The sequence below is a fragment of the Oreochromis niloticus genome, linkage group LG15 (genome assembly GCF_001858045.2).
Source record: "Oreochromis niloticus isolate F11D_XX linkage group LG15, O_niloticus_UMD_NMBU, whole genome shotgun sequence".
Taxonomy (NCBI): domain Eukaryota; kingdom Metazoa; phylum Chordata; class Actinopteri; order Cichliformes; family Cichlidae; genus Oreochromis; species Oreochromis niloticus.
This window is the reverse complement of record NC_031980.2, coordinates 14,125,474-14,137,814: the sequence shown is the minus strand read 5'-3', so window position 1 is coordinate 14,137,814 and position 12,341 is coordinate 14,125,474. Positions and strand designations below refer to the sequence as shown.

General features: G+C 40.4%; 1 protein-coding gene across 3 annotated transcripts; it reads left to right on the top strand.

Annotated features, from left to right (window-relative positions):
* The first annotated feature begins 969 nt into the window (after nt 1-969).
* Nucleotides 970-10,699, top strand: aida (axin interactor, dorsalization associated). 3 transcript variants are annotated; one of them, XM_005474987.4, is made up of 11 exons: nt 970-1,430; nt 2,146-2,212; nt 2,300-2,353; nt 3,799-3,853; nt 4,205-4,268; nt 4,555-4,658; nt 4,809-4,820; nt 6,706-6,828; nt 6,992-7,114; nt 8,228-8,345; nt 8,442-10,699. In XM_005474987.4, the coding sequence occupies exons 1-11, from the start codon at nt 1,324-1,326 to the stop codon at nt 8,539-8,541; spliced, it is 927 nt and encodes a 308-aa protein (XP_005475044.1). In that variant the 5' UTR covers nt 970-1,323; the 3' UTR covers nt 8,542-10,699. The 3 variants fall into 3 exon arrangements, with proteins under 3 accessions (XP_005475044.1, XP_005475045.1, XP_003446402.1); XM_005474988.4 differs by having other exon boundaries at nt 971-1,430; nt 4,812-4,820; XM_003446354.5 differs by lacking the exon at nt 4,809-4,820 and having other exon boundaries at nt 979-1,430.
* The last annotated feature ends 1,642 nt before the right edge of the window (nt 10,700-12,341 follow it).

Genomic DNA, 12,341 nt, shown 5'->3' with positions numbered 1-12,341 from the left:
CAAAATAAAGGCCACAGATGTGCTTCAACGCTTATCTTTGGACAGCCCATGAATCACTTGGATCCCTCTAAAATCATTTAGTTTTTTTATTAATTCAAAATTTATTCAGCTTTTGCAGACCCAAAGTAGAAATATTACGGTGTCCATGAACATATTACAGTAGGGACAAAACAAGACGTAGAGTTTTATGTTTCGTCACTCATTCAAGTAACTTCTTCAGTTCACACAATGCATTATGCGAATATACTGTTTATAGAGTTGCTAATAAGGTCTGGAATTTAATTGCCTGCATGACTGAGCAACCATCAAGACAAATAAATAAATGAAATAACACTTTTAAATTTTACCCTGAACCAGCTGCTTAAAGTAAATACACCCATTTAGTTATATTAACACTGAAATACTCTTTTTTTTTTTTTACCCTCTCCACTTCATTTTCACCTCAGGAAAAAAAAACAAATCTTTTACAATTGAAGGTCAAGAATTATAATAATTTATAATTATAATAAAAAGTAATCATGTGGACCCTGTTAGTGTTGTAATAACACATGTTTAACTTCAAACCTTTTAATTATTCCTACATATAATAAGTTTGTGTTTGTTAGTTTGCATTTTGTATTGCCTCAAGACACCGTAGACGTCTATAATTTCTTTTGTTTTATCTCTTTTGGTAAGCACATTGAGTATAAGTGTAAGGAATGGTGCTATATAAATAAAACTGACACTGACACTGATATTACACAGTCACAGTCATATTGTATTTTATTATAAATATTATTTGTTTTTTCGTTAGAGCTTGTGTTTACTGTTATTTACCATTCAAAAGCAGTGTAGTGAAAGATACTTATACCTAAAAAAAAAAAAGAAGAAAAAAGTGGAGAATACAACAACAACAACAAAAACCCAAACAGCCAAACATGAACATTGTTACTTTGCAGTATTTTAACCGTAGTACTGCTTCATAACTGTTGCTGGTGTATACAGTTGTTAAAAATCCCTGCACCTTTAAATAAAATAGCTCTTCTTTCTCCCCGCAGCTCTCAAACCTCTAACGCGCCGCGGTGCTCTTCGTCCATTCGGGCGACCCCGAGTCCCGAAACGCGCGCACCCCGAGCTCCAGGCGGGACTTCCTTTCTCCTGCGGATGCGCTGATATTAGGGTGAGCAGGCAGAAAGGGCTTGGTCGGGGTGTCACCGGTCTATCCGCGCGCCTCTGCACAGCAGATGACCTGGCCGACGACTCCGCTGCCGCTGAAGCCCCGTAGATGAATCTCCTCCTCGGCTATGCTGCCCTGAGAGCGCCGCGAGTATCCGCCCCGCCAACATGTCTGATGTCAACAAGACTATTCAGAAATGGCACGCCAGTTTTAAGAAAGGCACAGACTTTGACTCGTGGGGACAATTAGTGGAGGCTATAGATGAGTACCAAATGTAAGTTGCATTCAACATGTGTGTCCTGTGTGTCCACAGCGCTGGTTTAACCCGAACGCAGTCCGGGCGCTGTGCTTCTTCTTTTTTTTATTCTTTTCCTTTCTCTGGGTCGCCTGTCCCTAAAATCTGCAGGGAAACATGTAGGAGACAGTAGGTGCAAGAAGTTAGCCCGTGTGCTGTCAGTCAGCTCTCGGAGCAGTAAATAAACCCTACCCATCCATGACGTGATGTGGCAGTTGTTGCAGTGGGGAGCAGATGTGTTGCCTGATGCATCCTAGCTCCGTCCACAGCAGCACTTTGGAGTTTAAGGGAGAGTCCGTCCATGTAGCCTGTCATGGAAAATCGGTCGGAGCTGCGAGCAGTCTGTTTCATTATGTGTCATGCAATGCAGAAACGGGCCAGTATTCCTCAGAGTGTTGGGAAACAGTCAGCCACACCCTCTCATTGTTATGGGTGGGTTTCATCTGCTGAGTGAGGAATGGTTTCTGCTTCTCAGACCAGATCTTTGTCTTTGCAATTTCCTTAAAATGTGCCCAGCTTCTCTCCCAGTTAATAGTTTATTTAAAACTGCACTAACAATACAAAAATCCAGATCCATGCAGCAGCTTCTACTGTCCGCAGGGGGGCGCACAGACACACACCTTACCTTATAGGAGTCTTGCAGGGTCTTGCAGTGAATCATTAACGCGTCTGTGTTTCATGTGGGTTCGTGTAGTTTGGCAAGACAACTGCAAAAAGAAGTCCAGTCAACAAATTCATCAGACTTCACCGAAGAGCAGAAGGTAATCATTACATCCGCCTGCAGCTTCTGCACCGGAGTGTCTGTCACTTTACTTAAACTAACAAGTGTTTTTTTTTTTCTTTTAAAGAAAACTCTGGCAAAGATTGCAACATGTCTGGAGATGAGAAGTGCCAGTTTGCAGGTTTGTATAGGAGTCTGCATGATTAGTAGCTACAGAAAGGAGGCAATGTCCAGGTTTTCAGAGATGCTGAGGTCATCATTATTATATAAAAGTAAAATTTGAGCATCAGCAGTTTTACTTATGCATATAACGCTTTTGAAAGTGGTCTTGAGCAATAGTTCTCCAGGCTTTCTGAAGGTCTTTCAAAGTTTGTCTTTGGACATTGGCCAATGGTCCTTGTACCTGACCATTTCCAAAGGGAAGTTTTTCCTTGTTAAGTCACTTAACACTAACCTGTGACTCATTCAAGCATAAAAAGGCACCTAATTCAAGGGACAAAACGGTCTTGTATTTACACATATCAGGCAACTTAGCAAAGAAACAATTTAAAATGTTATCTTTAGACACTTTGAGTTTTAAAAGGCATAAAATTGTGTTTGTTGGACTGATTCCCAAAGAGCTATTAACTGAAAAAGTGTCCTTAAAAAATAAAATATGGAAAAGTGTCAAGTATAGAAGAAAAGAAGAAGTGGCAGGCCTGAAATACAAAACAGTGCTTCAAAGCCTTAAGAAACAGGAAAAAATCCAGCAAAAACCTGACACAGGACCTGAGAGATCCATCTGACCCTTCAGCTGAGCCTTGTACTGTTCAACAAAGCTTCATCAGAAATGGTCTCAGTGGAAGGGTGGCTGTCAGGAAGGCGTTCTTAAGGAAAGGAAACGGGGAGAAAAGGCGAAGGGATGCCAACTTAAACAAGAACTGGACTGAAAATCAGTGCCAAAAGGTCTTATGGAGTGATGAATCCAAGTTTGACATTTTTGGTTCAAATCGTCATCGGTAAGTATAGAAGGGGTCAGGAGAGAGGTGTAGCGGTGGGTGTCTACACCCATCTGTAAAACCTTGTAATGATTTGGGGCTGCGTTTCTGCCAGTGTGTGTTAGGGATCTTGTTAAAATCGATGGAATAAGAACACAGAAAAGTACAATCAGATTCTGGTCCGTCCAGAAAGTGTTTGATAATGGCTTTATGTTTCTGCCCAAACACACTGCCAATGCAGGAAAAGTATTCCTGAATACAGAAACACACAAAGAGTCACCGTCAGTCATGGATTGACCTCCCCTGAGCCTGAAGCTCAACATTAATGTGAGATAAGTGTGAGATCGTCTCACATTGAACAGAAGACGACCAACTTCCAAGAAAGAGCTGTAAATGTCATTCAAGAAGCCTGGAGAGCTATTTCTGAAGACTGCCTAAAGAAACCATAAGAAAGTGATCATAAATCTTGACTTTCAAGCTCGTTAGAGTTGTTTTTGCCTTGTATGCTGTATGTTTAAACATTTTTCTCTTTCCCATTATGAATAAATTAGGGATGGCTCGAGACTTTTGCACAGTGCTATAAAAAAAATACATTCACTTCCTGGGGAAAAACAAATACTGAACATATCCTTTGTCTGGGTTTCTTCAGTGCACTCAGTCAAAGGAAGAGTTCAAGTTAGAAGACCTGAAGAAACTGGAAACCAGTAAGTGTATGACTGGGGTTTTTCCTGGCTCGAAATGGGCCTCTAAGGGGCGACTGCAGAAAAACATGATTGGTGTGTGTATAGTAAAGATGTTGAAACTGTGTGGCCTTATTTGACAGAACTCTACATGCATTCCTGTCATTTCTGGGCATTTTGCAAACAAATGTTTATTACACTTTAGTAAATGAAAGACTTTAAAATGTTGATCTGGCGATTTATTTTTTTTTTCCTTTTGCTCTGGCCTGTGGAAAAAATTTCTCTGTGAAGGAAAAACACTGATGAACAATTTACTGGATATTCTGACATGTTTGAATAGTGATATAATCAACTCTACTCCTTTTTCTTCAACAGTAATTAAAAATGTACTCACCTACAACAAAGAGTTTCCATTCGATGTTCAGCCGGTGCCGTTAAGGTAAAAATCCATCACTGGTGTTATTACTGCTTTGGGCTCATGCTTCCTGTGTCATTGTGTCTCAACATTACTGGATTTACAGATTTTTATGAATTAATACAATAAAAGAATAACTAATAGATCAACATGAGTCATGTGATCACACACAAGCGTTGATAATTTTATCTTCACGTCTCTAAAAAAAAGTGCGTGTCTGTGTAGGGGACACAAGCTTTAAATATTTTCCTTACAGGGATATGTAAACAGGTGTTTTGGGGGTTTTTTTTTTTGTGTTCCTTGCCATCAGGAAAATCTTTGCTCCAGGTGAAGAGGAGAACCTCGAGCTGGAAGAGGAGGAGGATGCCACAGCAGGAGCAGGTTCAACAGAAGCTTTTCCACCACGAGCTCCTGGTGTGTTACACCTGTTTATCGCCTGCTTGAGTTCACATGTCATTGTTACATGTTGCCATGTTTTGGAGGATCGCTTGACCGTGTGTGTTTTTTGTCCTTTCTGTTGGTACCGTGCATGGCTTCACCGCTCATTCCTGCCTGCTTCATTAGCAGCTTTGCAAGGTACAGCTTATGAATGAAAAGTGTCTGAATCTGTCCTCTATTGCATGTCTGTGAATAATCCTGCCTTATTCAGAGTTAATTTTAGAACTAGATGCGTGTATGTGACTGGAAGGTGAAGTTAATGATTTACTCTTTCACCAACAGAAAGCTTTTCCACTGATCAAGGTAGCCTGATTCCATCAGCTTTGGCCAAACAGTTTTTTCCAGAGCTCATTTATTAAAATCAGAAATATTTCCTTTATTAGAGTAAAGTACTTTATGGTAAATGTGATGATTTGGCTCTGAAATAATTTCTGTCCTCAGAGGATGTGTTATACCCAACCTAACATCTCCTTGTTCCATCATCATTCCAAAGTGAGGTTTTGAAAACTCAAAATATACAGTTGTGGTCAGAAGTTTATACATAGTCATCATGGCATGAATGTCATGGTAATTTTGGGCTTTTAATAATTTCTTTGAACTGTTATTTTTCCAGGGTGGATGGATTGTACAGCATACAGCTTTAGTGACTTTAAAAAAGCAAGAATTGCTTGCACAAATTTTTATTTATTTGGTATTTTGTCGAATCCACACAGGGTCCGAAGTATACATGCACCTACAATGACATTTTGTTAATTGTCCCTTAGCAAGTTGCACCTCAAGCAGACGCTTTTGGTACCACCAAGAAGCTTTTGGCATAATTCTAATTGGATATTTGAACACTCTTCTCAGCAGAATTAGTAGAGTTTATTTAAATTGGTTGATTTCCTGGAGGAGAGCTGGGTTTTAAACGTCGTCCAAAAGTAGGTCGGGGCTTTGGGAAGTTTATTTTAAGGGCATAATGTTAGCCTGCTTCCCATTTTCCCAGTTTTGATTTCCATTTGGGAACATTGTCCTGTTGGAACACCCAACTGTGACAAAGTTTCAACCGTCTAGCTGCTGATTTGAGGTTAGGTGGAAGAATTTGGAGGCCCTAGAGCATGATGCTTGACAGTTGGTACAGTGATGAGTGTGTGTAAACATCTGACGACAACCTTTATAAGAAGTCAGAGTCACTGATGACCTTTTCTAAAAGTGTTCATGTAGAATGCTGCGAAATCTGATCCAACAGAAAAGAAGCCCAATAAATTCTGTGTCCAGTTTAATCATAATGAAACCAAAACCAAACTTGTAAAAGCGTATGCCGATTCCAAGTACGTGGGATTTCTCAGGGTGGGGGCGAATGGAGGAACCCATATTTTTGTGCTTACAATAGCTCAAACTATATATAAATGTGAGTAATGTAAAAGGAGCAGCAGACTTCTTGGCTCAAATCCCAGCAATTACTTGTAGCCCCAATTTTAAATGAGCCTCAACTTTGATTTAAGTAGTCACAAGGGCTTAAAACACATGTGCAGGACTGCCAGTCAGATCCATTAAACTCCACAGTGTACGGTGGGAAACTTTGCCCCCAAATTAGGTTTAAAACGACAACATAATACGGTCATGTGTTTCCTATTTCCACTGTTGATTGGCTCGTTGGCTGTGTTGTAGTCCCTTCTGTTTTAATGTGTCTTTATCTTCTTTCAGCTGATGGTTTTTGGTTCACAGCTACAGCTTTGATATTTTTTTGGTTCACTTTATTTCCTCTCGCCAGCTTTGTTTCCTGCTGTAGTTCAATCTTTATTTAGCTAAAGAGATTTAAACCTCTGTAAACTTCTCACTGGCAAACTGCCTGTAGATGAAGCCCCAAAGACAGATATTCATCCGGAAGTGATAGGGACTAAAAACACAGCTCAAAGGAGAATGGATTAAACAGTGGATTGATCAAAATGTGTAAAACTGGTTTGCCAAAATGCCCAACTTGAAACCAGTTTTTAAAACCAGTTCTAACTGCTAATATCGTCTGACCTCTGTCCTTTTACAGGTACCTTGTTGCCACGGTTACCCTCAGAGCCTGGGATGACGCTACTTACAATAAGGATTGAAAAAATTGGGTTAAAGGACGCCGGACAGTGCATTGATCCTTACATGACCATCAGTGTCAAAGGTACAGATCCCACAGTGCACGCCTTCAGCAGGCTGGCCTGGAGATGCTTTTATAACCTTCACAGCTGCTGCTTTCAGATTGGACACACCCTCTTTTCAGCTGTACTCCCACGCTCTCTGTCCCCTGTACATGAAAACCTCTCCGCCTTTTCCTGTGGCTGCAGATGCAAACGGTGTCGATCTGAACCCGGTGCAGGATACCCCCGTGGCCACCAGAAAGGAAGACACGTACATTCACTTCAGTGTGGACGTGGAGATCCAGAGGCATGTGGAGAAATTACCAAAAGGTAGTCCCCGACACACACTGGGTTCACAGCATGCCAAGCAATTTGTGTGATTTTTTTTTTTTTTGCTCAGCGTTCTCCGAGTAGAGGCAACAGAGCTCCTGCAGGGAGGAGCAGACGACTAGAAAAATAAACCTGCAGTGAAAATAAAGCTGTTTTTACACATAAACACAAACTCCAGGCAGTCCTTCTCACATGTAGCAGATATAAAGAGATGTCTCTGTCAGTCATGTTGACCCCAGAATGAATAGCTGACTGTGTAGTTTGTGCAGGAACCAGGAAAGAAGACCGCTTGCTGGCTTTGAATTCTCCACACTTTACTATTAGTTAATGGTTAATTATTACTGCATAGGTCACATAGGTGCCACCTATGTGGCACCTAAGTTAATTCAGTTCAATTAATTTCAGTTCTATTTATATAACGCCAAATCACAACGGCGCCTAAGAGCGCTTTATATTGTAAACAGAGTAAATCCCTACAATCAAACGCCCCCCTTTGAACAAGCACTTGGCGACAGTGGGAAGAAAAAAATCACTTTTAACAGGAAGAAACAGACAGCAAATCTAAACTGCAAATTTAGAAATGTTGTTTAAATATTTTTAAACAAACTTTCTAAATTCAAACAAGCAAACCCATCCTGGAAACGATGGGTTTCCAGGATGGGGTGTTTAAGCTTGCAGATTAGGGTAATATAGGTTCGTCTTATCTGATGCATATTCCTAAATGTTATTGTCTAATGAAATTACTGCAAACTGTCCAGAGACGAGTCACATGGACGCCCCAGTTTGCAATGCAATAACTCAAGAAGGAAATCACCTAGGATTTTGAAATTGATACCATGGGTGTATCGCTTCAAAAATCTCATGCAAGTTCTTATCTCAGTTAACTCGATCTCAAGGTTAGAGGTTATGTTTTCTGAGAATCTTGTGAATGCGATAAATTGTGAACAAGGGGAATTTGAAATTGATACAATAGGTGTATCTCTCAGGAGGCTGAGGAGTCCCTCTGGCCAGCACCAGTATTTTTCTTGATTTAATGTGACTGGAATTGTCTGTCTAAACATATTCTCTCATATCCTCCTTTAACATTTGAGGTCCGTTTACATGTTTTTCCAGGAGCAGCTATCTTCTTTGAATTCAAGCACTACAAACCCAAAAAGAGGTTCACCAGCACAAAGTGTTTTGCCTTTATGGAAATGGACGAGATCAAACCCGGGCCCATTGTAATTGAGCTGTGAGTCTCACCGTCCAATGAGTGTTTTCCAGCGTTAACTGGAGAAAAATCTTCTCTCGATTGTGGAGTGAAAACTGCTCCTGTGTTTAATTTCAGGTACAAGAAGCCCACGGACTTTAAGAGGAAGAAACTGCAGCTTCTCACAAAGAAACCACTTTATCTTCATCTTGATCAGACGTTACACAAGGACAGCTAAGTCGGACCACGCTTCGAACCTTCGAAAGCCTCTCTCACATCCACATCCAGCAAAATGTGGTGTTCCCCCTCATCGCATCTAGCAATACTAAAAAAACAACAACAAAAAAAAACCTGTGGTATTTTTTTTTCTATTTTTCCCATGAGTATTTGAAGAAAGTAAAGTGAACGGAGCTGGATTCCTGTCGCATCAGCTCACACTCAGATTTTAAAGTCTTTGATTTTGTTGTGAAGTGCAGGAAATACCAAGTTTTCCAGAATCCAGAAGTAGCGTGTTCAAACAACCTCATTTCAGTCTTCCGTAGCTCATTGATTTTTTTTCTTTTTTCTTTTTTCGGGGGGTCAGGAAGAGGCCATGAGCGTCTGCAGGTGCCTAACTCAATCTGAAGCCTTCAATGTTCAGTTTAGACTTTTAAGTTCAGCAAACCAAGGAAGACATGAAATAAATTAAAGACAAAACAGCGACAGCTTGTTCCATTGAGCCACAAAAGAAGTGCTTTTTGTAATCCGGGTGTATTTATGAAGTCCGGAGTGCACTACAATAATAAACTTTTATCATTTTTAGTTATGAACGGTTCATAATCACACATCTAAAACAGGTATAACAGACACAACAGCGACGAGTCCTGACGTTTCCTCATTTTGTCTTAAAACTAGTGAAATTAACAGAAATTTAAAGGGGCACTAACCTGACAAAGAATCTGTTTACTGCCTGTCGCAGACTCTGTCTCACAGTTTTGTTTCCTGCTTTAGCATTTACAGTTTGTGACATTTAGCAGCTTTGAATTAAAGGTGGCTTATTTTGCACAGATTCAGCTGCCGCCAGCTCACTAAGTAACATGTTGTAAGTTTCCCCGCTCAAAATGTCAAACTGTATCTGTTTAAACGTACACTCACTGGACACTTTATTAGGCTATATCGTTTTCTTTTTTTTTTTCAACTGCACATCCATGATGCAAATGCCTGTGAGTTGTTCCACCACATCCTAAAGGTGCTCTGCTGGATTGAGGTCTAAGGACTGCAGAGGCCATTTGAGAGCAGTAAACCTGTTGTCATGTTCGACAAAGCAGTTTGAGATGGTTTAAGTTTTGTGATCTGGTGTGGTATCCTGCTGGAAGCAGCCATTAGTAGATGGGAACACTGGTCATAAAGGGATAGACGTGGTCAGCAACAATACTCAGGTAGGCTGTGGTGTTTAAACAATGCTCAGTTGGTACCAAGGGGCCCAAAGCATGCCATTCCATTCACCAGCATTTGAACCAGTGTACCTAACGAAGTGCAAGTCATGCAAGAATTGTGCCATCGGAAGTAAACGTGCATATCATTTGAAAAGTACATTTTTAATTTTCATTTGTAATTAAACACTAAGCAAACTCAGTCTGCACTTCATACTGGTTTAGTGAGCAGTCACATTCAAGTTTATAATGATTCCAGTGGGGCCATCATAGGTAACATCTACAATTTAATCAATGTTTTCTCTTTTTAAACTTGTAGCACATGTAAAGTGATACTGGTTTTAAAAAATGGTTGAGTTTGTCTGAAAAATTCACAAAGGGAGACATTTAATGTCCCTATAAATCAGACAGTGGCCACGTGTCAGTGTGGATTTAGAAATGTAGAGGGGGATGCAGCACGGTCTGCATACTGTGGAAGTGTCTCGCCATGAAGCGGATATTTAGCACCGGTTTTTGTTTTATTGAGCAGATATGCAGTGTTGGATCACATGCTGTCGTAACCACACAGAGGGTTTTAATCCACTGTTACGTTGCAGATTTCGTGTTGGCTCTGTGTGAATGGGATTACGTTCAGAACTGTTCTCATGCGCGTGCGCTCTTCTTTTTATTCTAAAGAGAGCTCTTTCTTTTCTCTAGCTTTTCACATCTTTCTTTCCATTTTGACTCTATAGATGTTCTTCACTAAAACGTCTTGTAATTTTTGATTTTTAGATTTTATTTTTGTAATGTCACAAAAAAAAATCTGGACTGTAAATTAACTGTAAGATACACTAACTGATGAATATACAGTAACTGTGTGTATGTATGAAGTGCTCTGATGTGGCAGGACTGAGAACTGTGGAGTGTTTTCGTTTTGACAGAATGAAGGAAATTGTATCAAACATTTACGGCGTGTTTAATTTCTAATAAACTACAAATGAGGCAGTGTGTTGATTTATTTGAACTGATATTTTTCAAGTGAGGAAAAGGTTTTACAGCATGCAACTTGGGTGCACAAGTTTGAATTTATTTTTCTCTTAGCAATTTCTTTGAGCTACGATGACAAGAGGTATGTTTGGGGGAGTAAAGGTGAGGCTTTGAAACCTAAGAACACTGTACCAGCAGCCAAGCATGGTGGTGGTAGCATCATGCTCCGGGGCTGTTTTGCTGTCAGTGGTATTGGTACAGTGGATGGAACAATGAACGACTGCCTCCAAATTCTTCAACTTCACCTCAAATCAACAGCTACACGGTTTAAACTTGGACACAACTGGGGTTTTTTAAAAGGATAAGGATCCCAAACAAATCAAAACTGGTTTTGGAACGGATAAAGCAAGCTTAGTTTATCAAGTTTTACAACTTTCAAGAAATGAAAGGGTGCTTTACCAAAAATCGAGAGCATTGCTGAGCTCAGATGGAAGAAAGCTCCAGAGGGTGGAGGCTGCGACAGTGCAAGTTCTGTCCCCAGAGGTGTGAAATGATAGGTCGGTTGGTGCAGAAAGCAAACCCATAGCTGAGAAGCGCAGCATCGGAGACTGTGTGTGGGTGTGTCAGAGAGGTACTGAGAGGCCAGGGCGTTGCAGGATTTACAAGTCAGAAGGCAGATCTTGTAGGTGATCCATGACTTGACTGGGAGCAAGTGGAGATTTATGAGGTGTTATGTTGCTAGAACTTGGTGCGCGTTAGAAGGCTGACAGCTGAGTTCTGGACATACTGGAGCATCCCTAGATCTTTGCTCGAGATCCCAAACCAGACCCCATTGCTAACCTTTAATACACTGCTTTCTCAAAACTACTTTCCATTAGCAGGTAGGCTTTTTACCCTTAAAACACAAAATTTATGAGAAACATAGTTTTGTGTCCTGTATTTTTGCCAGTTCACTGACCTACAAGTGCTTTCTTTTTTTGGCTATAAAACTATCCTGACCAAGGCTCACTGCACTAACATAGATTCAAACGAACAGAGTTCTTATCTTGTTTTGAATATTAGGGACACAGTTTTCATGGTTTTAATCTGTGGCTTTTCTTTGTCAGCTTTAGTTGGTAAGCAAAAGTTTATACATTAATATGCTGAAATATTAATATGCTATTAAACATTTCAAAGTGTTCAAATAAAACTGTTTATTTTGAAGATGATGTAAAGACAGAAAATTGAGTTATAATTAGCACAGATCAGCACGGATGTATGACTACTTCGCTGTAGCTGAGGCATCATGTTTTGCTTCTTTAACATTTTGTCAGATTTACAAACCAAAAAAAAAAAGGAAACAGGAAGGTTCCTGGTTCAAATCCCCTGCTTTGGCCAGGGTCCTTTCTGTGCAGGTTACCTCTGGGTATTCCAGCTTCCTGAATATTCTGTAAATGTGGTTTGTAAGGAGGTGGTCAGTAACACCATATCCAAGAATTTCCACCAAAAAGCCAACACCACAATGTTACTACCACTGACATCAATGGCTTTAGGAGGGGCTACTTGGAGAAATCTACCACCGATTGCCAGATCCAGCCCACAAGACAACCTAGTTTCTATCACATAGCATACAATCCTCAGAGCACAAAGGCAGAAGGGGCCCAAAGCCAGCGCTGAATCA

Coding starts and splice junctions, on each gene's coding strand:
- aida (XM_005474987.4), top strand. CDS start 1,324: ATGTCTGATGTCAACAAGACTATTCAGAAATGGCACGCCAGTTTTAAG. Junction 2,354..3,798: donor TGAGAAGTGCCAGTTTGCAG/GTTTGTATAGGA, acceptor GGGTTTCTTCAG/TGCACTCAGTCAAAGGAAGA. Junction 8,346..8,441: donor GGGCCCATTGTAATTGAGCT/GTGAGTCTCACC, acceptor GTTTAATTTCAG/GTACAAGAAGCCCACGGACT.